The sequence below is a fragment of the Balaenoptera borealis genome (genome assembly GCF_965194805.1).
Source record: "Balaenoptera borealis genome assembly, chromosome: 16".
NCBI classification, from domain to species: Eukaryota; Metazoa; Chordata; class Mammalia; order Artiodactyla; family Balaenopteridae; genus Balaenoptera; species Balaenoptera borealis.
In genome coordinates this window covers 40954626-40977589 of record NC_138872.1, presented here as the reverse complement: position 1 = coordinate 40977589, position 22964 = coordinate 40954626, and the positions used below count along the sequence as shown (strand labels likewise).

The window sequence follows — 22964 nt, the reverse complement described above, 5'->3', positions numbered from 1 at the left end:
TGCTTAACCTTGATGCGTGCCTTCCTTTCTGGCTTAAAGGATGGGGAGAAAACCCAGCCCTTCAGTGCAGGACCATGCAGCAGTGCAGGAACCTTCATGCCTACCTGGTGTCATTCAATCTCAGGTTATTCTTTCCCAGTCTATCCTGCTCCAGTCCTTGCCCAAGAACCCGAGAAGAACAGCTTATTTCTGTAGCAGCATAGATACATGAGAGGGTACATAAATCTGAGTCTCCTGACCCTTCAGCATGTGTAGCAGTTGAGACCTGAAACCAAATATGTTCATAACAAAAGACCCTAGGAGTTTGTGGGCAAGATGGGTGAAATTCCTTCAGTTTTCAGGATGGTCTGCTCTCCACTTAAGCCAGTTACATCTAATATAGCCATCTTTAAGATTCTGGTCAGACCAAAGAGGAATCATATCCCTCCTATTCATCTTCTACCCTCCCCCCTCCTTGCTTCACCGCTTCTCAGATGAGGGTAGCATAAGTTAGAGGGGCTAGTAGAATTTTTGGCTCATCCACACCCACATCTTGGTCTAATTCATTTATTCAGTCTCTTCATATATAGGAAAGGAAAATTGTTGAACAAGTCAGTGCTGTTAGAAGTACAGATGTTAAGCAAGCATATGTCAGGGAAACACAAACTTGTCTGAAGGAGTCAAGAAACCTCTATGACATCCCGGGTTAACTGTCATTAAGAATTACTCCCCGTCAGTGAAGAAGCTGTGAAGATAAGCTGCTGCCCCACACCAAGTTTCTGATGTGTCCTAGAGATGCATTTAGCCTCCTCCTTCCCCAGCACCCACCCGAGCATCCAATGTCAGATCCTTTAGAGACAATCCAGATACCTAACTGAACTTTCTTTTGGAGATCTGCCCCTGCAGCCCAGTTTCTCCTACTTTTTCACTCTTGGGGATTGCAGTCCAGATCTTAATCCCACAAACTTTACCAACACCTTTCTCCTGCCCTTGGTCCTGCTTCTGGTATACCATATATCACCTTGGACTTTCCTGACAGGGGACCTAAGTACCCACCCCTCCCTCAGAATCAAAGACACCTAGAGGGATTGGTCTTGCAAACTTTGCTGCCCCCTGGGACCAGCGACTGGATATACTGCTGGCCCCTACAGCCCATCTCAGGTTTCTCTGCCCTGGACCATGTCGGTGCCCTTCTAGTCCCAGCAGGCTATGTGGCTGCAGCAGCAAGCCATGTGACAGAAGAGCTCCCAGGAGTCTGTATCCTGTTGCCATGCCCATCCCTTGATGCCAGACATTTGAATTCATTGACCTTTGAGACCTTCTATTTTATTATTTGCCTTCTGGTCCCCAGAACCTCCGCTCGCTTTGACCATGGCTAATTTCTTGCTTGATCTCCTGGCTTCTTTTTGTCCCACTGGAGTCTACTCTCTGTTTGCCATCCAGGACCCTAATGCGTACCTGGATGTCACTCATCCTGGCCTTTTTGGCCCATTCTGTTCTGCTCCAGCTTTTGATCACGAGCAGCTTATTCTAGAATCAGCATGGGTAGGGGTATATAAAGCTGAGTCTCCTGATCCTTCTGAATTGGTAGCTGTGGTAGATTTGTGTGTTTGTTCCTGTATTTGAGTCAAGGTCACAGGCTTGACTGATCTTACTGCTACCAAAAAGGAAGTTATAAGAGTAAAAATAAATCCCCAAAGCACTCTCTGTCTCCAACACAAGTTTTGACCTTGCAAATCTCTCCATCATTACTTGCTACACAGATCAGGTCCGGGTGACTTCTGACCAGGATTCATAAAATGCACTGTGAGGCAATCCTCTGGCATCTATTTTGGTAATCACTAAACTTTACGTGATTTACCCACTAATTATAGGAGAAAAAGTACCATGCTATAAAACTTTAGAATCTATGCAATAGTCCTAGTAATAATAATAATAGCTAAACTTATTGAGTGCTTACACTGTATCAGGCAGTATGCCAGGCACTTCACATGGATTATCTCATTGAATCTTCCTAGCAACCCTATGAAGTAAGTGCTCTTATTATCCCCATTCCATAGATGAGAGAGGCACAGAGAAGTTAAGTAACTTGCCCGAAGCTCTCAAACTAAATTAGTGGTAGAGCCAGGATTTGAACCCAGGTATTCAGACTCTAGAGCCCTAAAAGCCATTAAGGTTTTGTTTGGTTATTGTTTTCCCACACAGTCTGTCTTTGCTGTGCTGAATAATATGTTCTGTTTTAGAAATTTATTTTGGAATATAAAGGAACTGTTCTCATGATAGTAACTTCCAAGATGCGACATTCCAGTTTTTATTATTTTAAATTGATTTTGATTATATTGTTATGTATTTCAGAGTTCATTTTATAAATCAAATACTCATAATTAATGGGAGTTGCCATGGGAGAGTTCACTATTTTAAGACAAGTGCCCCAATTTTTCACTTCACTTGGTCTATAAGCTTGACGCATGATATAGCCTAAATATTTCTACTTTTCAGCAGCTTCATTATTTGTCAGATATATTTGAAATTATAATCTTAGACTGACCTAGGGCTGAAAAAAATCTACTGGTCTAGAAATGTAATGGACTTTAGCCAAACGGTATTGTTAGTAGCAACATCAGCCAGGTCCTACTTGTCAGAGAGAAGCAGTATGAAGGGGGGAGCAGCAAGTTTCATTTTTGATAATCACATTTCTACCTTCGTATTCTTCAAACAGAGCCTACAAACTCTTTGCTAAAGCATCTGACATGGGAAACTTGAAAGCTATGGAGAAAATGGCTGATGCTTTGCTATTTGGAAATTTTGGCATGCAAAACATAACAGCAGCTATCCAATTATACGAGTCCTTGGCTAAAGAAGGATCATATAAAGCCCAAAACGTGAGTTTTGAAAGAAAATTAAACTTTAAATAGCTACATCCTGAAATAATTATAGGCAAATAACATGTGAGAGGAGCTGAGCCTCTACTGCATGAGCCCAGGCCTAGGAAAGTTACTGTAATGCACTGAGTGTAATGTTCCCGTCAGGGCAGGAACGACCAGGAGCCCGGGGCAAATTCTTCCAGCTCTTGAGTGACTTTCAGGAATGGAGCAGAGCTGCTCTCTAATCCACCTTCCCACCATCCATGTCCATGTGTGTGTTCTGAAATAATGTGAGAACTCTGAAGCCCTAACATAGTTACATTTTATATAAAATATATTCACCTATGCCAAGAAACATGGAACTAAATCTCCTACCTTAGGATGCCTGGTTTTTACACTTCAAATATTTTATAAGCTATATATATTTCCTTTTCTATTTTAATATGTGTATTTCATTTTATTCCAAGAAGAACATAAGCATTTCATAGAAAATCTGGAAAACAGAAAAAAAAAAAAAGTCCTTCACAAGCCAACCATCCTGACTCAACTACTGTTAGGACTGCTTTGCATTTCTGTTTGGATTCTTCCTCTGTGCATCTTTCTTTTTAAAAACATCATCATAATCACATGTATTATGATTATGATGTATCATTTTGTTTCTGGCTGCTTTCACTTAATGCTATAGCAAAAGTATGTTTTCATGTTGCTGGTCTTCTTAATGAAAACATTTCTTTCTGATCACAAAAGAAATTTATGCTGATTACAATAAAAACCAGCGAATTCAGAAATTATGAGGAAGACACTAAAAGTTGTCTAAAAGCTTTTCCCATAGATCATTTTTGTTTCCATCCAGTAAAGTGTAGAAGCTAAGCTTTGGAGTCAGGCAGATCTAAGTTCAAATGCACTCTACCACTTGCTTATTGGATAACTACTTAACAAAACCCTTTCCCCTTCTTCTGCATGACAATTTGACCTTTGGTTCACTCTCTACTTCTGTTTCCCTGGTAATATGATAGGAGTGGAATGTTAACTATGTTTCTAGGTAGTATTGCTTATTGTTGAAATGACTTCTACTTGGTAAACTACCTTTGGACTGGGAGAAACTGTTATGAACTATAAATACCTGATGGTGGTGATGATTCTTACCTGGATCCTGGACACTATGCCTATGGAGTTGTTACAGGGGGAATATGAGGCTTTTATGTCAGGGTGCCTGTTGCACCACCCAATGTGGATCTCATCCCCTTGTGTCTGAGTCATCTGAGGGACCAAAGATGAGGGCTACTGGAGGACTATGTGACCTGCTGCAAGGACTCCCACAGAAAGGAGGCCTGATGCTGCCCTGCTGGCAAACTCTGATTCCTGTGCTACATCTACCTGAAGAGACTGGTGGCATGTGTAGCCTGTGGGAGTCTTGTGAGTCTGCATATTTATTTGAACCAGAAGTTGGACGAGAGGAACTCTAATGGGTGGGGTAACCTCTCTAATTTTCACCTGTAGAGTTAGGATAATGATAAAACACCAGGTTCTATGTCTATCTGGTTCACTGCTATATCTCTAAAAATTTAGTGCAGTGCCTGGGACAAAAAATATTAGTTGAATGCTGAATTAATTCATGATGAATGAATTAATGGAGTTGTGAGGATTAAAATAATGTGTGAAGGCACTTAATTCCATACCTGGAACTTTATAATCATTCATCATAAACGATATAAATGCAATTATTACTCTTACTATTATTCTTCTAGAATTTTTCCTATAAGTATGTAGAAAGTTTTTTACAAAAATGAGACATACTTTAATTGCTGTTTCCTAATCTGCTCTTTACTCACTTAATAATATATCACAGATATCTTTCCCTGTGAATATATCCCATATTTGGTTAATCAAAAATATGAAGTTCCAAAACAGACCAAATGTTACCATCATGACCACCACAACAAATAATGTCACCTAATTCCTTTCTAAACTAGTGAATATGTGCTTTATTTGTTAGTGGGTATATTAATTAATTAATTAAGTCAACAGTTGTTTCTTGGGCACTTACTATGTACCACACATAATCCTGCTGATGGGGAGAAAAAGATTAATAAGCCAAAGTCCTTATGGGCCAATCTGAAATATAAACAAATAATTTCAGCATAATTTAGGTGGACTAGAGTTAAGGTGTGTATAAAGTGCTTTAGGCACAGAAAAGGGTCTGACTGGTTTTGCCTGAGGCAGGTAGGGAAGGCTTCAAGGAAGAAGCGACATTTGCTCCCAATCTAGAATATTGGATACAGGCAACATGAAGGATTTGTCTATATTTGAATAAAGTATTTGATGCAAGGATCAAAGTACTACTCTCAGAAAAAAAAATTCCAAATTAACATAATTGGTACATAAAACATATGGATTTTAGAGCTGAAGTCAGAGTTTCACTCCACATACTCTAGTTAGAATTGTTCTATCGCATGGCCCCAGACCTCCTGTCTATTTATGTGTGTTTGGTCTCAGGAGGACAAGAAGACAAAATGTGGGTGAGGACAGACTTATCACCTGAAAGGCTGACATTGACCTGATATGCAAAATTCAGCCACACTGTTTATTGAAATGCTACAACAGTGGTTGGAAAAAGTCTCTGCCCCAAGCTCCTCTTAATGCTCTTCCTGACAACCTGAACACCCGTATTCTTCACTTGGACTTCCCCCTCCTCCCTTCAGCTCCCTGTGATCTTGTAGCCAAAGTGTCTGGATGGGCAGGGAGCTTACAGGACCCTGTTCCAGTGCTACAGCTGGATTCTATTCTGAAATTAACTATCATCCCTGTCATCACTATAGGAAAATCTGTTTCTGATAGCAAGTCCTCTTGCAGTTGATTTATCTCCTTGTACAAAGAACAATTAAAGATATTCCGTGGTACAAACAATGCTTTGTTTGATGGCTGGTTGCTGCGACAAGGCTGGCCACGTGCCATATTGATCACAGCTCTTTAACAGGACTGGCCAGGTGACCACCTTTCTTCTCAGGCTGTTTGTGCCAGCCTGATACAGGAATCCAGCCGCACTGGTAGGAAATATTGCTGGGAACTAGGAGGACAACGTAGCAACAGAAATGTGGCTGAAGAAGCTGAAATGTATACTGAGAATGATAATGAAAGAGACTGAGAGAGATAGACATAAAAGAGAGAAAGTGAGAATGAAGACACCTATCTCTGGGGGAAAAGGATAAGAACAATCGGAAATACTGAAATGTTATAGATGGGAGAAGCCTGGAGTGCCAGAGGACTAGTAGAGACCTGATTTAACAAAGAAAACAAAAGAGATATGAACTCAGATTCATGCAGGCATTGAGGGGGTGGGGGAAGAAATGCAGTTTCAGGCTATGTATTAAAGGAAAGCTGGATGGAGGAAAAGAGGCATACTTATTTCTTTTCATGCACCTTGAATGGTTCATCTCACAAAAAATCCAAATAAACTAAAAGAAATCCCGATAAGGGCAATAAAAGCAAATAAGATTGTGAACAGAGTCCATTGAATTGATTTGCAAAGAATCTGTACCTTCCAAATAATGAAAACTATTCATTAATGGTGTAGTCTTCATGAAAATGGTGAAAATTGAGGAAAGAGCAAACAAAAATAAGCCATATTTTAGAGGATGTCATAAGATATTGTAATATACCAGCTGGAGGTAGATAAATTATGTATTTTTTATTTCTCTGATCCTCATTTAAGGAAGCAGAGATTCAGAATTAGAAAGACTCATTCTTTTCTTGATACTGATGAACTGTTTCAATAGAAAATTTGTCTGTTAATTTGCCAAACAAGAAGGTAGGGTTTAAACCTCATTTGCTTTAAGAATCAAGAAATGGATCATAAATGGATAACTAATAAGAACCTGCTGTATAAAAGAATAAATAAAATAAAATTCAAAAAATAAAAGAAATGGATCATTCACATTGTATCACCTTAAAATTGACTTAATCACTGTAATGATTATTAGCACTGTGCTACTACTGAAAAAAAAAATCATTTTTAGTATCAAATACTCACTTTGATAATTCTAGGATTACCTGTGTAGAGCATTTCATTTTGACGTTAATTATCTTTTTGTATTAAGGGTGCAAAAAGGATCTGAGTTTTCCATCAGGATTGATTCACACTTCTGTTTGGCATGCAATTTGAGCTAAAAGTAATGACCACAGATGCTTTCAAGCCCCGTACAAAAATTATAATAATTAAATGCTTAATCTTTTTTCTCTTTTAATAATTCCTTATATAAAGAGAAAAAGGGGGAACATTTAATTTTTAAGTTGTTATTGTGGAACCTGAGTAATTTGCTTTGAAATATACTAAAATACCCTCTACACTTAACTCTTTCCGTTCAAATCCCAGTGACTACAACACAGCACAATGGTTGAGTTCAGAGTCTTATAAACAAATCTAATTTGCAGAGCTTGACCTTTTAAAACCACTGAAAGTATCACTGATGTCATCACTACAGTGTAGCTTCTCTTCAACTCACAGCATTTTTTTTCTGGATTAAGATTTAATCATTCTATAATCCATCTCATTTCACCTCAGCCTTATCTCAGAGAAGACCAAAGACCAAAACCTGATTACTGTAAAGTTGTTAGGTAACAATGCCTAAGTGTAAAGAAACAGGACAGCCCTGACTATAATTGGCATATTTACTACATGACAGCCCATAACATCTTTTGTCTTCCTCTAGTGCCTGCCATGCTTTAAGCAGTGGGAGAAAAAAAAAAAGTTAAGCCCTCCAGAGAATTAATTCAAGATCATCCATTGTTATTTTTCTGCTAAAGAGAGAGGAAGCATTCTCTTTGAGTTGATTATTTGAGGCTGGGAAAATCATGGTTTTAGCCCTTACTTTATAGAATGAGCTTTATACAGAGAAAGCTCTCCATCCCAATCACAGGATGGAAATTAACTCCCGCACAATCCACTACACAACTTCACGACTTCACAATTTTCTCCAAGAGGATCAGGCCAAAAAGTGTGGTAGGCTCTGCACAAAATGATACACTGTTGGTGAAAGCATCTTATAATACAAGCTCAACTGAATAGAACATATCTTCATTTTCTTATATAAAGGTCAGTATATTTGTATACTATCAAAGTTTCTACATAAACAAACAAGATTCTAAATTGAGCAGAATCAAAAATTGCTAAGAGTTGCAAGAAAAATAAATTATTTAGCCAATAATATTGGCTAAAGATATTTTTACAAGGAGCCAATTTAGCCATTTAAAATATAACTACAAGGGTTAGAGGAGTACCAGGATTCCAGATGCTTTCCATTTGTAATAACAGCTTTTATGATCAACTTTCCTGAAAAGGGAGCCTTTGAGACTAAAGAGGAATTGGCAGAATCTTAGATTTTTTTTTTTAGTTCATGGATTAAGTAGATTACAAATTATAAACCACATGTTAGAGCTATTATGCTTTTAAGAACTGAACTCTGCAGTCAATTCCCTGGTTTAAAAAGTAAGATAGTTCTTTATCCTTGAAATTTTAATAAAATGTTTAAGAAATTATTCATTTTCTGTTTTGATGGAATTATCAGACCTTGTTGTATCTTGATTTTAGGGAGACATTTAACGAAGTCTTGCATCATGTTCTCATGAGCTAGATGAAAAAGTAGAAACGTGGGCTTTGATAATGGTAAATAAAGAGTATAGACTAATAGGTTGATGCCAAGTTGAAAGCAAGTCTGGTAATCCACCTCAGGACGCTGCCTATGACCCTGTGCTCTTCAAATATTCCATCAGCTATTAAGCTGAATGGCTAGTACCAAATTGTTTTTAATTTGAAGCATAGAAAGAAAGGCATATTACCCATGATTTGCATAAGAGTGTAGAATGAACTTGTAAAAATGGTGATAGGAATAATAAAGCTACAAATGAGTAGCAACTTGAAAATATTAGGAACACCAAAACAGACTATTACAATTATGTTCTGACAAAAAATAATGTTATGACTCTATTGAGAAGAGGAGGAAGGAGAAAAAATAAAGTGATGTAGATGACCTAAATCATCATCTATCATCTAGCAAATCTATAGCTAATGTGTGAAATATATAAATTAACAGCAAGTAGTAGCAACTTATCAGGAATCCTAATGGTGGTAGTTATTAGAAGAAAACAGCTAAAATAATTAAAAGTGGTTATCTCTGAGGAGACAAATAGGGAGTAGCCTAGAAAGGAGCAGGGCATTGATATTTGTATTTTAAGCCCTCAGAAGTATTGGAATTTTAATTTTTAATACATATACATCTCTTAATTTGATAACAAATATATAAAAAGTTAAATTTAGATATTAACTCTCCCCCCCCAAAAGGAATTATGCTTAACAACAGAAGTCCTCTCCCACTGAAAAGAAAGCAGAATCTTTGGAAAATGTCAAATTCCGGGTGTGGGGCAAGAAATGTACAAGATGATGTTGAAACATCCTATCCTACTTGATGGCAAGGACACTGTCAGAAAATACTAGGATTGAGAATTCCCTGGTGGTCCAGTGATTAAGACTCGGCGCTTTCACTGCCTGGGTTCAATCCCTTGTCGGGCAGCTCAAACAAGCACGAATTACTAAAGATGGAACAATTGAGCACGAAGATGAATAATGACCACAATGGACTGAAATACCTCAAATGTACTTAAATCCATTAGTTCATAATGATACTTAGAAACAGCACTCTTTAATCACTTTGGAGGATGTTAGAGAACCAACTCTCATTATTTTGAAAACTGATAAATGGACAGGTTCAAACATTTATTGACTATTCTTCACAAACTATATCTCAGAGTATAGGAGACCAAGGAAAGATTTTCTTTATAAAATTATTCCAGCTAATAAATGAGGAAGGAATCACAGAATTAGAATGGTATCTTTTTGCCACCCCTAATAAGTCAATGGACCTACGCAGTGGTCATTACTGGCTGCTAACATCACAAAGCAGAGACAAGAAACTATATACCTCCTGATGGAAATACATAACACTTCCTATGAGACAGTCTTGCCAAACACATTACACCTAAGTTTGATCAAGCCTCTAAATCTGACTGCCAGCCTGTAGAAAATACAGTATTGTGATCAACAAAATCCAGGCTAAGTATAACTCTATAGGAGGAGTGACTGGTTTTTTCAACAACAACGAAAAATTACAAGGAGAAAAGAGATGGATAAGAAATTTAGATATTAAAAAAGACTTGAGACTTCCCACTCAGTTGCAATCTATTGGCCATATCTGGATCCCAATTCAAACTGTTAAAAAAAGAAGAGAAAAAGTTAAAAGAAAAATAAAGAACATTTATAAGGCAGTTGGGTAGATATAGATACTGACTAATGATATTAACAAATTTATATTAATGTTTTTAGTGAATAATGGTATTATGATTTTGTTTTTTAAAGGTTCTTTCTTGTAGAGGCACATACTGAAATATTTACAGATGAAATATATATTGTCCAAGATTTACTTCAAAATAAACTGGATGGCCAGAGAAAATCAGTACGGGTATAAATGAAGCCAGATTGGCCAAATTGATAATGGATAATGATTGGGTGATGGATCATGGGTTTTTTATATTACTTTATTTACTTTTTCATATTCGAAATATTCTGTACTAAAAAGAATACACAGATGGAATAGGTGTTAGACTTGAAGATTAATAACTAAGAGGAAGTGGAATATCTCCACACTCTTCTGGCTTTTGTTGAGCAGTATGGCATTTTCCCCACAAAGTGGCCACAGCAATATTTCCAGTCCACGTGCTATTTCAGACCCCTAATCGACATCATCAAAAAGTAGAGTCTATTTTCCCTTTCCTTGTATGCAGGTGGGCTTGTGACTACTTCAAACAATAGAGTTTGCTTTAAGTATTGCTACATCACTTTGAAGGCTAAGTCATGAAAAGGATACAGCTCTGCCTGGCTCCCCCTGTCTCAGGATGCTCACTCCTGGAACCCAGCTACCATGCTGTGAGGAAGCTCATACAATAGGAGAGGCCCCATGTTGCTGTTCTGGCCATTAGTCTCTGCTAAGGTCTCAACAAACAGCTAGCATCAACTGCCAGACATGTGAATGAACCAGCACTCAGATTATTGCCTCCCTAGCCTTTGAGTCTTCCAACTAAGGCCCCCATATCATGGATCAGAGAAAAGCCATCCCCACTCTACCTTGGCCAAATTCCTGACCCACTGAACCCTTAGCATAATAAATGGTCATTTTATGCCACCAAGTTTCCTGTTAATTTGTTACACAGCCATAGTAACTGGAACAAAGGCACTAACATTCAGAATTAAAAGGGCAGATTGTACTTTTCTCAGAAGCACCAGATGCCTTGGCATCCTTGTTGAAAATCACTTGACCATATATACGAGGGTTTATTTCTGGTCTCTCTACACTGTTCCATTGGTCTATATGTCTGTCTTTATGCCAGAACTACAGGGTTTTGAATTACTGTAGCTTTATGCCAGTACCATAGGGTTTTGAATTACTGTAGACATCTAGCTTTGGGTTTTTTTTCCTCAAGATAGATCAACTATTTTGTGAGCTTCCATATGAGATTCTCTATAAATTTTAGGATGGTTGTTTCTATTTGTGCAAAAATGACATTGAGACTTCGATAGAGGTTGCACTGAATCTGTAATCTCTCTGGGTACATTCTAACAATATTAGGTCTTCCAATACATAAGCATAGGATATTTTCCATTTATTTATGTCTTTTTAAATTTTTTCAGCATTGTTTTATAGTTTTCAGTGTACAAGTCTTTCACCTCCTTGGTTAGTTTATTCCTAAGTATTTATTCTTTCTGATGCTAATGTAAAATGGACAGTTAAATTCCTTTTCTAAATGTTCATTGTTAATGTATAGAAAAGCTATTAGTTTTTTGTGCTGATTTTGTATCCTGCAACTTTGCTGAATTTATTAGTTTTAGCAGTTTTTTTGTGAAATCATTAGGGTTTTCTACATATAAGATTATGTCATTTGTGTACAAAGAATATTTTACTTATCCTTTCCAATTCAGAGGTCTTTTTTTTTTTTTCTTGCCTAACTCCTCTAGCTAGAACGTCCAGTACCATGTTGAATAGAAGTGATGAGAGTACGCCTCCTTGCCTTGTTCCTAATCTTAAAGGGAAAGCTTTCAGTTTTTCACCATTACATACGATGTTAGCTGTGGGCTTTTTATACATGGTATTTATTATGTTGAAGTAATTTTCCTCTAAATTTGTTTAGTGCTTTTATTATAAAAAGGTGTTGAATTATGTCAAATGCTCTTTCTGCATCAGTTGAAATGATCACTTTTTTCTCTTTTATTCTGTCAATGTGGTACAGTAGGCCCTTGGGATCCATAGGGGATTGGTTCCAGGACACCCCTACTGATACCAGAAATCCACATATGCTCAAATACATTATACTGGGTGGGACAAAAAGTGCCTTCAGTTTTCTCAGTAAAAATAAAAGACACATTTTTCATTTTCACCAAGAACTTTATTGAACAACGTATTCATCCTTTTGTTCCACTACCTTCTGTCATTTTTCATAATTCCATCTTCCCAAAATTTTTTTTTCCCCCCAAAATTTTTTTAACATCTTTTTGAGAGCATAATTGCTTTACAATGCTGTGTTAGTTTCTGCTGTAAAACAAAGTGCATCAGCTATACATAAACATATCCCCATATCTCCTCCCTCTTGTGTCTCCCTCCCACCCTCCCTATCCCACCCCTCTAGGTGGACACAAAGCACTGAGCTGATCTCCCTGTGCTAAGTGGCTGCTTCCCACTAGCTATCTATTTTACATTTGGTAGTGTATATATGTCCATGCCACTCTCTCACTTCGTCCCAGCTTACCATTCCCCCTCCCTGTGTCCTCAAGTCCATTCTCTACGTCTGCGTCTTTATTCCTGTCCTACCCCTAGGTTCTTCAGAACCACTTTTTTTTTCTTTTTTTAGATTCCATGTATATGTGTTAGCATATGGTGTTTGTTTTTCTCTTTCTGACTTACTTCACTCTGTATGACAGACTCTAGGTCTACCCACCTCACTACAAATAACTCAATTTCATTTCTTTTTATGGCTGAGTAATATTCCATTGTATATATGTGCCACATCTTCTTTATTCATTCGTCTGTCGATGGACATTTAGGTTGCTTCCTTGTCCTGGCTATTGTAATAGTGCTGCAATGACAATTGCGGTACATGTCTCTTTTTGAATTATGGTTTTCTCAGGGTATATGCCCAGTAGTGGGACTGCTGGGTCATATGGTAGTTCTATTTTTAGTTTTCTAAGGATCCCCATACTGTTCTCCATAGTGGCTGTATCAATTTACATTCCCACCAACAGTGCAGAAGGGTTCCCTTTTCTCCACACCCTCTCCAGCATTTATTGTTTGTAGATTTTTTGACAATGGCCTTTCTGACCAGTGTGAGGTGATACCTCATTGTAGTTTTGATTTGCATTTCTCTAATGATTAGTGATGTTGAGCATTCTTTCATGTATTTGTTGGCAATCTGTATATCTTCCTTGGAGAAATGTCTATTTAGGTCTTCTGCCCATTTTTGGATTGGGTTGTTTGCTTTTTTGATATTGAGCTGCATGAGTTGCTTGCATGTTTTGGAGATTAATCCTTTGTCAGTTGCTTCGTTTGCAAATATTGTCTCCCATTCTGAGGGTTGTCTTTTCGTCTTGTTTATGGTTTCCTTTGCTGTGCAAAAGCTTTGAAGTTTCGTTAGATCCCATTTGTTTATTTTTGTTTTTATTTCCATTTCTCTAGGAGGTGGGTCAAAAAGGATCTTGCTGTGATTTATGTCATAGAGTGTTCTTCCTATGTTTTCCTCTAAGAGTTTGATAGTGTCTGGCCTTACATTTAGGTCTTTAATCCATTTTGAGTTTATTTTTGTGTATGGTGTTAGGGAGTGTTCTAATTTCATTCTTTAACATGTAGCTGTCCAGTTTTCCCAGCACCACTTATTGAACAGGCTGTCATTTCTCCACTGTATATTCTTGCCTCCTTTATCAAAAATAAAGTGACCATATGTGTGTGGGTTTATCTCTGGGCTTTCTATCCTGTTCCATTGATCTATATTTCTGTTTTGGTGCCAGTACCATACTGTCTTGATTAATGTAGCTTTGTAGTATAGTCTGAAGTCCAGGAGCCTGATTCCTCCAGCTCCGTTTTTCTTTCTCAAGATTGCTTTGGCTATTCGGGGTCTTTTGTGTTTCCATACGAATGGTGAAATTTTTTGTTCTAGTTCTGTGAAAAATGCCATTGGTAGTTTGATAGGGATTGCATTGAATCTGTATATTGCTTTGGGAAGTATAGTCATTTTCACAATGTTGATTCTTCCGATCCAAGAACATGGTTTATCTCTCCATCTGTTTGTATCATCTTTAATTTCTTTCATCAGTGTCTTACAGTTTTCTGAATACAGGTCTTTTCTCTCCTTATGTAGGTTTATTCCTAGGTATTTTATTCTTTTTGTTGCAGTGGTAAATGGGAGTATTTCCTTAATTTCTCTTTCAGATTTTTCATCATTACGTATAGGAATGCAAGAGATTTCTGTGCATTAATTTTGTATCCTGCTACTTTACATATTCATTGATTAGCTCTAGTAGTTTTCCGGTAGCATCTTTGGGATTCTCTATGTATAGTATCATGTCATCTGCAAAGAGTGACAGTTTTAATTCTTCTTTTCCTATTTGGATTCCGGTTGTTTCTTTTTCTTCTCTGATTGCTGTGGCTAAAACCTCCAAAACTATGTTGAATAATAGTGGTGAGAGTGGGCAACCTTGTCTTATTCCTGATCTTAGTGAAAATGGTTTCAGTTTTTCACCATTGAGAACGATGTTGGCTGTGGGTTTGTCATATATGGCTTTTATTAGGTTGAGGTAAGTTCCCTCTATGCCTCCTTCTGGAGGGTATTTATCATAAATCGGTGTTGAATTTTGTCAACAGCTTTTTCTGCATCTATTGAGATGATCATATGGTTTTTCTCCTTCAATTCTTTAATATGCTTTATCACATTGATTGATTTGTGTATATTGAAGAATCCTTGAATTCCTGGGATAACCCCACTTGATCTTGGTGTATGACCCCTCTAATGTGCTGCTAGATTCTGTTTGCTAGTATTTTGTCAAGGATTTTTGCATCTATGTTCATCAGTGATATTGGTCTGTAGTTTTCTTTTATGGGACATCTTTGTCTGGTTTTGGTATCAGGGTGATGGTGACCTCGTAGAATGAGTTTGGAAGTGTTCCTCCCTCTGCTATATTTTGGAAGAGTTTGAGAAGGATAGGTGTTAGCTCTTCCCTAAATGTTTTATAGAATTCACCTGTAAAGCCCTCTGGTCCTGGGCTTTTGTTTGTTGGAAGATTTTTAATCACAGTTTCAATTTCAGTGCTTGTAATTGGTCTGTTTATATATTCTATTTCTTCCTGGTTCAGTCTCGGAAGGTTGTGCTTTTCTAAGAATTTGTCCATTTCTTCCAGGTTGTTCCTTTTATTGGCATAGAGTTGCTTGTAGTAATCTCTCATGATCCTTGGTATTTCTGCAGTGTCAGTTGTTACTTCTCCTGTTTCATTTCTAATTCTATTGATCTGAGTCTTCTCCCTTTTTTTTCTTGATGAGTCTGGCTAGTGGTTTATCAATTTTTTTTATCTTCTCGAAGCAGCTTTTAGTTTTATTGATCTTAGCTATTGTTTCCTTCATTTCTTTCTCATTTATTTCTGATCTGATCTTTATGATTTCTTTCCTTCTGCTAACTTTGGGGTTTTCTTGTTCTTCTTTCTCTAATTGCTTTAGGTGTAAGGTTAGGTTGTTTATTTGAGATGTTTCTTGTTTCTTGAGGTAGGACTGTATTGCCATAAACTTCCCTCTTAGAACTGCTTTTGCTGCATCCCATATGTTTTGGGTGGTCGTGATTTCATTGTCATTTGTTTCTAGGTATTTTTTGATTTCCTCTTTGATTTCTTCAGTGATCGCTCGGTTATTTAGTAGTGTATTGTTTGGCCTCCATGTGTTCGTATTTTTAACAGATATTTTCCTGTAATTGATATCTAGTCTCATAGCATTGTGGTTGGAAAAGATACTTGATACGATTTCAATTTTCTTAAATTTACCAAGGCTTGATTTGTGACCCAAGGTATGATCTATCATGAAGAATGTTCCATGAGCAGTTGAGAAGAAAGTGTATACTGTTGTTTTTGGATGGAATGTCCTAAAAATATCAATTAAGTCCCTCTTGTTTAATGTATCAGCTAAAGCTTGTGTTTCCTTATTTATTTTCATTTTGGATGATCTGTCCATTGGTGAAAGTGGGGTGTTAAAGTCCCCTACTATGATTGTGTTACTGTCGATTTCCCTTTTTATGGCTGTTAGCATTTGCCTTATGTATTGAGGTGCTCCTATGTTGGGTGCATAAACATTTACAATTGTTATATCTTCTTCTTGGATTGATCCCTTGATCATTATGTAGTGTCCTTCTTTGTCTCTTGTAATAGTCTTTATTTTAAAGTCTATTTTGTCTGATATGAGAATTGCTACTCCAGCTTTCTTTTAATTTCCATTTGCATGGAATATCTTTTTCCATCCCCTCACTTTCAGTCTGTATGTGTCCCTAGGTCTGAAGTGGGTCTCTTGTAGACAGCATATATATGGGTCTTGTTTTTGTATCCATTCAGCCAGTCTATGTCTTTTGTTTGGAGCATTTAATCCATTTAGACTTAAGGTAATTATCGATATGTATGTTCCTATTACCATTTTCTTAATTGTTTGGGGTTTATTTTTGTAGGTCTTTTCCTTCTCTTGTGTTTCCTGCCTAGAGAAGTTCCTTTAGCATTTGTTGTAAAGCTGGTTTGGTGGTGCTGAATTCTCTTAGCTTTTGCTTGTCTGTAAAGGTTTTAATTTCTCTGGTGAATCTGAATGAGATCCTTGCTGGGTAGAGTAATCTTGGTTGTAGTTTTTTTCCCTTTCATCACTTTAAATATGTCCTGCTACTCCCTTCTGGCTTGCAGAGTTTCTGCTGAAAGATCAGCTGTTAACCTTATGGGGATTCCCTTGTATGTTATTTGTTGCTTTTCCCTTGCTGCTTTTAATATTTTTGCTTTGTATTTAATTTTTGATAGTTCGATTCATATGTGTCTTGGCATGTTTCTCCTTGGATTTATCCTGTATGGGACTCTCTGTGCTTCCTGGACTTGATTGACTATTTCCTTTTCCATATTAGGGAAGTTTTCAACTATAATCTCTTCAAATATTTTCTCAGTCCCTTTCTTTTTCTCTTCTTCTTCTGGGACCCCTATAATTCGAATGTTGGTGTGTTTAATATTTTCCCAGAGGTCTCTGAGACTGTCCTCAATTCTTTTCATTCTTTTTCTTTATTCTGCTCTGTGGTAGTTATTTCCAGTTTTTTATCTTCCAGGTCACTTATCTGTTCTTCTGCATCAGTTATTCCACTATTGATTCCTTCTAGAGAATTTCTAGTTTCATTTATTGTGTTGTTCATCATTGTTTGCTCTTCAGTTCTTCTATGTCCTTGTTAAACGTTTCTTGTATTTTCTCCATTCTATTTCCAAGATTTTGGGTCATTTTTAGTATCATTACTCTGAATTCTTTTTCAAGTAGACTGCCTATTTCCTCTTCATTTGTTTGGTCTGGTGGGTTTTTACCTTGCTCCTTCATCTGCTATATATTTCTCTGTCTTCTCATTTTGCTTAACTTACTGTGTTTGAGGTCTCCTTTCTTCAGGCTGCAGGTTTGTAGTTTCCGTTGTTTTTGGTGTCTGTCCCCAGTGGGTAAGGTTAGTTCAGTGGGTTGTGTAGGCTTCCTGGTGGAGGGGACTGGTGCCTGTGTTCTAGTGGATGAGGCTGGATCTTGTCTTTCTGGTGGGCAGGACTGCATCTGATGGTGTGTTTTGGGGTGTCTGTGAACTTATTATGATTTTCGGCAGCCTCTCTGCTAATAGGTAGGGTTGTGTTCCTGTCTTGCTAGTTGTTTGGCATGGGGTGTCCAGCACTGTAGCTTGCTGGTCGTTGATTGGAGCTGGGTCTTAGCATTGAGTTGGCGATCTCTGAGAGAGCTTTCACAGTTTGCTATTACTTGGGGCCGGGAGGTCTTTGGTGGACCAATGTCCTGAATCGGCTCTCCCACCTCAGAGGCTCAGGCCTGACACCCGGCTGGAGCACCAAAACTATGATTGTGGAGGTGTGGTGAATACAAAATCTGATGTAGTAGTCCAGTAGGCCGGAGACTCTGGAAAGAGTTGCAACCCAAACGAAGGCTGCTGGCAGAATCCTATCCTCTGGTCATTGGCAGGAGGCTTCATTTCCTTACCATGTGGAGCTCTTATTAGGGCTGCTTATAACAAAGCTTCTTCCATAGAATGGAAGAGAGGAAAAGGGGGAGAGAAGGACAGAGAGGGAAAGGGAGAGAGTCAGGGGCTGGGAGACTGGGCCCCAAAACTTTTTATCTTTTTGAGCAAAGAACTGTTCCAGGTTCCTTTTACAGTCTTCTAGGGACGTGAAATTTTTTCCATTAAGAGAATTTTGTAAAGACCAAAATAAATGGAAATCTGAAGGTGCAGTGTTTGGTGAATACGGCAGATGAATCAGAACTTCCCAGCCAAGCTGTAACAGTTTTTGCCTGGTCATCAAAGAAACAGGCAGTCTTGCATTATCCTGATGGAAGATTATGTGTTTTCTGTTGAATAATTCTGGACGCTTTTCATTGAGTGCTGCTTTCAGTTGGTCTCATTGGGAGCAGTACTTGTTAGAATTAATTGTTTGGTTTTCTGGAAGGAGCTCATAATAGAGGACTCCCTTCCAATCCCACCATATACACAAGATCACCTTCTCTGGATGAAGATCGGCCTTTGGTGTGGCTGTTGGTGGTTCATTTCTCTTGCCCCACGATCTCTTCCGTTCCACATTATTGTACAGTAACCACTTTTCATTGCCCGTCACAATTTGTTTTAAAAATGGAACGTTTTCATTACGTTTCAGTGGAGAATCACATGCAGAACTATGGTCAAGAATGTTTTTTTCACTTAAATTATGTGGAACCCAAACATTAAAACAATGAACATAACCAAGCTGGTACAAATGATTTTCAGCACTTGATTTGGATATTTTCAGTATGTCAGCTCTCTCCCACGTGGTGTAACATTGATTGTTCTCAATTATTGCCTTGATTTGATCGCTATCCACTTCAACTGGCCTACCCAACCGTGGAGCCTCATTCAGCGAGAAATCTCCAGCATGAAACTTCGCAAACCAATTTTGACATGTTCGATCAGTCACAGCACCTTCTCCATACAGTGCACAAATCTTTTTGTGCATTTCAGTTGCGTTTTTACCTTTCTTGAGGTAATACAGCATAATATGCCAAAAATGTTGCTTTATTTCTTCCATTTTCAATATTAAAATGGCTATACAAAAATTCACCAATTTTGTTGTCTTTTTTTAAATGCACACTGATATGACAGCTGTCACATACAATCTAACAAAATTGTTTTGAATAAAGTTAAAGACAACTAAGTGCTACTAGAGCCATCTTATGAAAAAAAACGAACTAACCTTTGGCTCACCTGATAGAATGATGTCGTATTTGCCTATAACCTACACACATCCCCCTGTATACTTTAAATCATCTCTAGATTACTTACCGTGTAGATGTTATGTGAATAGTTTCCAGTGTACAGTAAATTTAAGTTTTGCTTTTTGGAAATTTCTGGATTTTTAAAAATATTTTTGTTCTGTGGTTGGTTGAATCTGTGGATGCAGAACCCCCCAGATGCAGTGGGCCAACAGTATATATTTTGATATATTTTATATGCTGAACTGTCCTTGCATTCTAGGAATAAATCCCACTTGATCATGGTGTACGATCCATTTAATGTGTTGTTGAATTCTGTTTGCTAGTACTTTGTTGAGGTTTTTTTTCATCAATATACATCAGGGATATTGGTCTGTTGTTTTCTTTTCTTGTAGCATACTTGTCTGGCTTTATTATCAGGGTAGTGGTGGCCTCATAAAATGAGTTTGAAAGTATTCTTTACTCTTCGGTTTTTGGGAAGAATTTGAGAAGGATTGGTGTTATTCTTTAAATGCTTGATAAAATTCTCCAGTGAAGCCATCAGATCCTGGGCTGTTCTTTGTAGGAGGTTTTTGATTACTGATTTAACTTCCTTACTAGTTATAGGTCTATTTAGATTTTATTTCTTTATGATTCAGTCTTCATAAGTTGTGTGTTTCTAGAAATATATCCATTTCTTGTAGATTATCCAATTTTGGGGTGTATATTTGTTCATACTGCTCTCTTATGATCTTTTTCATTTCTGTGGCATCAGTTGTAATGTCCCCTCTGTTATTTCTGATTTTTCTGTTTTGGGTCTTTTTTTCTTAGTCTGAGCATTTGTCAATTTTGCTGATCTTTTCAAAAACTAACTCTTAGTTTCATTGATTTTTCTACTGTTTTTCTATTCTCTTTTTTGTTTATTTTTCCTTTATTCTTTATTATTTCCTTCCTTCTACTAACTTCGGGTTTCATTTGTTCTGTTTTCTCTAGTTCCTTGAGGTGTAAAGTTAGGTTGTTGATTTGAGATCTTTTTAAAGTAGATTTTTATCTCTATAAACTTCCTCTTAGTACTGCTTTTGCTGCATTGCCTAAGTTTGATATGGTGTTTTTAGTTTTCATTTGTCTCAAGATATTTTCTAATTTTTCCTGTGATTTTTCTTTGACCCATTTGTTATTCAAGAGTGTGTTGCTTAATTTGCACATATTTGTGAATTTTCTAGTTTTCTTTTTGCTATTGATTTCTAGTTTCATTCCACTGTGGTCACAAAGGTTATTCGGTATGATTTTAATCTTTTTAAATTTGTTAATATTTGTCTTGTGGCCTGACATATGATCTATCCTAGAGAATGTTCTATGTGCTCTTCAGAAGAATATGCATTCAGCTGTAGTTGAGTAGAGTGTTTGCTATATGTCCATTAGGTCTAATTAGTCCATTGTGTTGGTCAACTCCTCTATTTCCTTATTAATCTTCTGTCTCATTGTTCTATCCATTATTGAAAGTGGGGAATTAAAATCTCCTACTGTTATTGTATCACTATTTCTCCTTTCAATTCTGTCATTGTTTGCTTCATATATTTGGGTGCTCTGCTGTTAGATGCATATACATTTATAATGGTTATATCTTCCTGGTGAATTGACCCTTTTATCATTATATAATGTCCTTTGCCTCTTGTGACAGTTTTTGACTTAAAGTCTATTTTTTCTAAATGTGATCATCCCTCTCTTTTGGTTACAGTTTGCATAGAATATCTTTTTCCATTTTTTTCACTTTCAGCCTATGTGTGTTTTTATATCTAAAGTAAGTCTTCTGTAGACAGTATAAAGTTGGATCTTGTTTTTTATACATTGAGCCTTCTATGTCTTTTAATTGAGGGAGTTTAATCCATATAACAATTTAGAGTAATTACTTAAAGAGAAAGACTCACTATTGCCATTTTGGACATTGTTTTCTGTTTGTTTTGTCATTATTTTGTCCTTCTTTTCCTCTCTTGATGCCTTCCTTTGTCTTTCATTTATTTTTTTGTAATGGCATGCTTTGATTTCCTTCTCATTTTTTGTGTACATCTTCTGTAGGTATTTTCCTTGTAGTTACCCTGGAGATTACATAAAACATCTTATAGTTATGACAATCTATTTTAAATTGATATCAACTTAACTTCAATCACATAGACTCTGCCCTCCTCCCACTTTATGTTATTAGTGACACAAATCACATCTTTTTATATTTTGTATCCATTAACATAGTTTTTTAGTTACAGTTATCTTCTTTTATGCTTTTATCTTCTAAATTCTCTACCAGAATTAAAAGTGACTTATCCACCACCATTACGGTATTACATAATTCTTTGTTTGTCTATGTATTTATTATTACCAGAGAGCTTTATATTTTTGTATGCTTTTGTGTTGTGAGCTAACATCCTTTCATTTCAACTTGGATTCCCTTTAGCAATTCTCGTAAGGCAGCTCTAGTGTTGATGAACTCCCTCAGCTTTTGCTTATCTGGGAAGTTCTATATTTTGTCTTCATTTTTGAAGGTTAGTTTGTCCAGATACAGTATTCTTGGTTGACAGCTTTTTCTTTCAGCATTTTGAATATATCATTTCACTCCCTTCTGGCCTGTAATGTTTCTGCTGAGATATCTGCTCATAATCTTATGGAAACATCCTTGTACATGACAAGTCTCCTTTCTCTTGCTGCATCTGGTGTTCTATGTCTTTGACTTTTGATTATAATGTGTCTTTGTGTTGGCCTCTTTGAGTCCATCCTACTTGGAGTTCTTTGAACTTGAATTTAGATGCCCATTTCCTTTCTCAGGTTTGGGAATTTTTCAGCCAAATTTTCTTAAAATAAGCTCTTTGCCCCTTTTTCTCTCACTCTTCTGTGGCTCCCATAATGTGTATAATGTTCAGTTTTTTTGTGTCCCTCAAGTCCCTTAGGCTTTCTTCACTTTTTTAAATTCCTTTTTTTTTTTTTGTTCCTCCAACTCAATAATTTCAAATGACTTGTGTTCAAGTTCACTGATTCTTTCTTCTGCTTGATTAAGTCTGTTGTTGAACGTCTCTAGTGAAATTTTCAATTCTATTATTGTATTCAGCTCCAGAATTTCTGTAAGATTTTTTTTTAATAGTTTCTATCTCTTTGTTGGTATTCTCATGTTGTTCATGCATCATTTTCCTGATTTTATTTAGTTGTTTTTATGTGTTCTCTTGTAGCATTTTGAGCTTAAGATGATTGTTTTGAATTATTTGTCTGGTAATTTGTAAATCTCCATTTCTTTAGGGTAATTTTTAAAGATTTATTTTATTCCTTTGGTTGGGCCATATTTCCTTGTTTCTTTATCTGCCTTGTTATTTTTTGCTGTGATTTATGCATTTGGGGAAACAGCCACCTTTCCCAGTCTTTATGGACTAGATTTATACAGAGGAAGACCTTCACCAATAAACACAGCTAGAGATTCTGGGGGTCTCTCAAATATTTTCTGGGAATGTGTCTTCTCTGGATTTGTGTTTGTAATTCCCCAGTTACAGAGGTTTCTTTTTCAGGAGGTTGT

General features: G+C 36.9%; 1 protein-coding gene across 2 annotated transcripts in view; it reads left to right on the top strand.

The window, feature by feature from the left end:
* SEL1L2 (SEL1L2 adaptor subunit of SYVN1 ubiquitin ligase) overlaps positions 1–22964 on the top strand; it is a 123581-nt gene that overhangs the window by 59126 nt on the left and 41491 nt on the right. For both annotated transcript variants that reach the window (XM_082359076.1, XM_082359075.1), the window contains one exon: positions 2699–2861. In XM_082359076.1, the coding sequence (XP_082215202.1) occupies positions 2699–2861 (163 nt within the window). The remainder of the gene's footprint in view (positions 1–2698; positions 2862–22964) is intronic.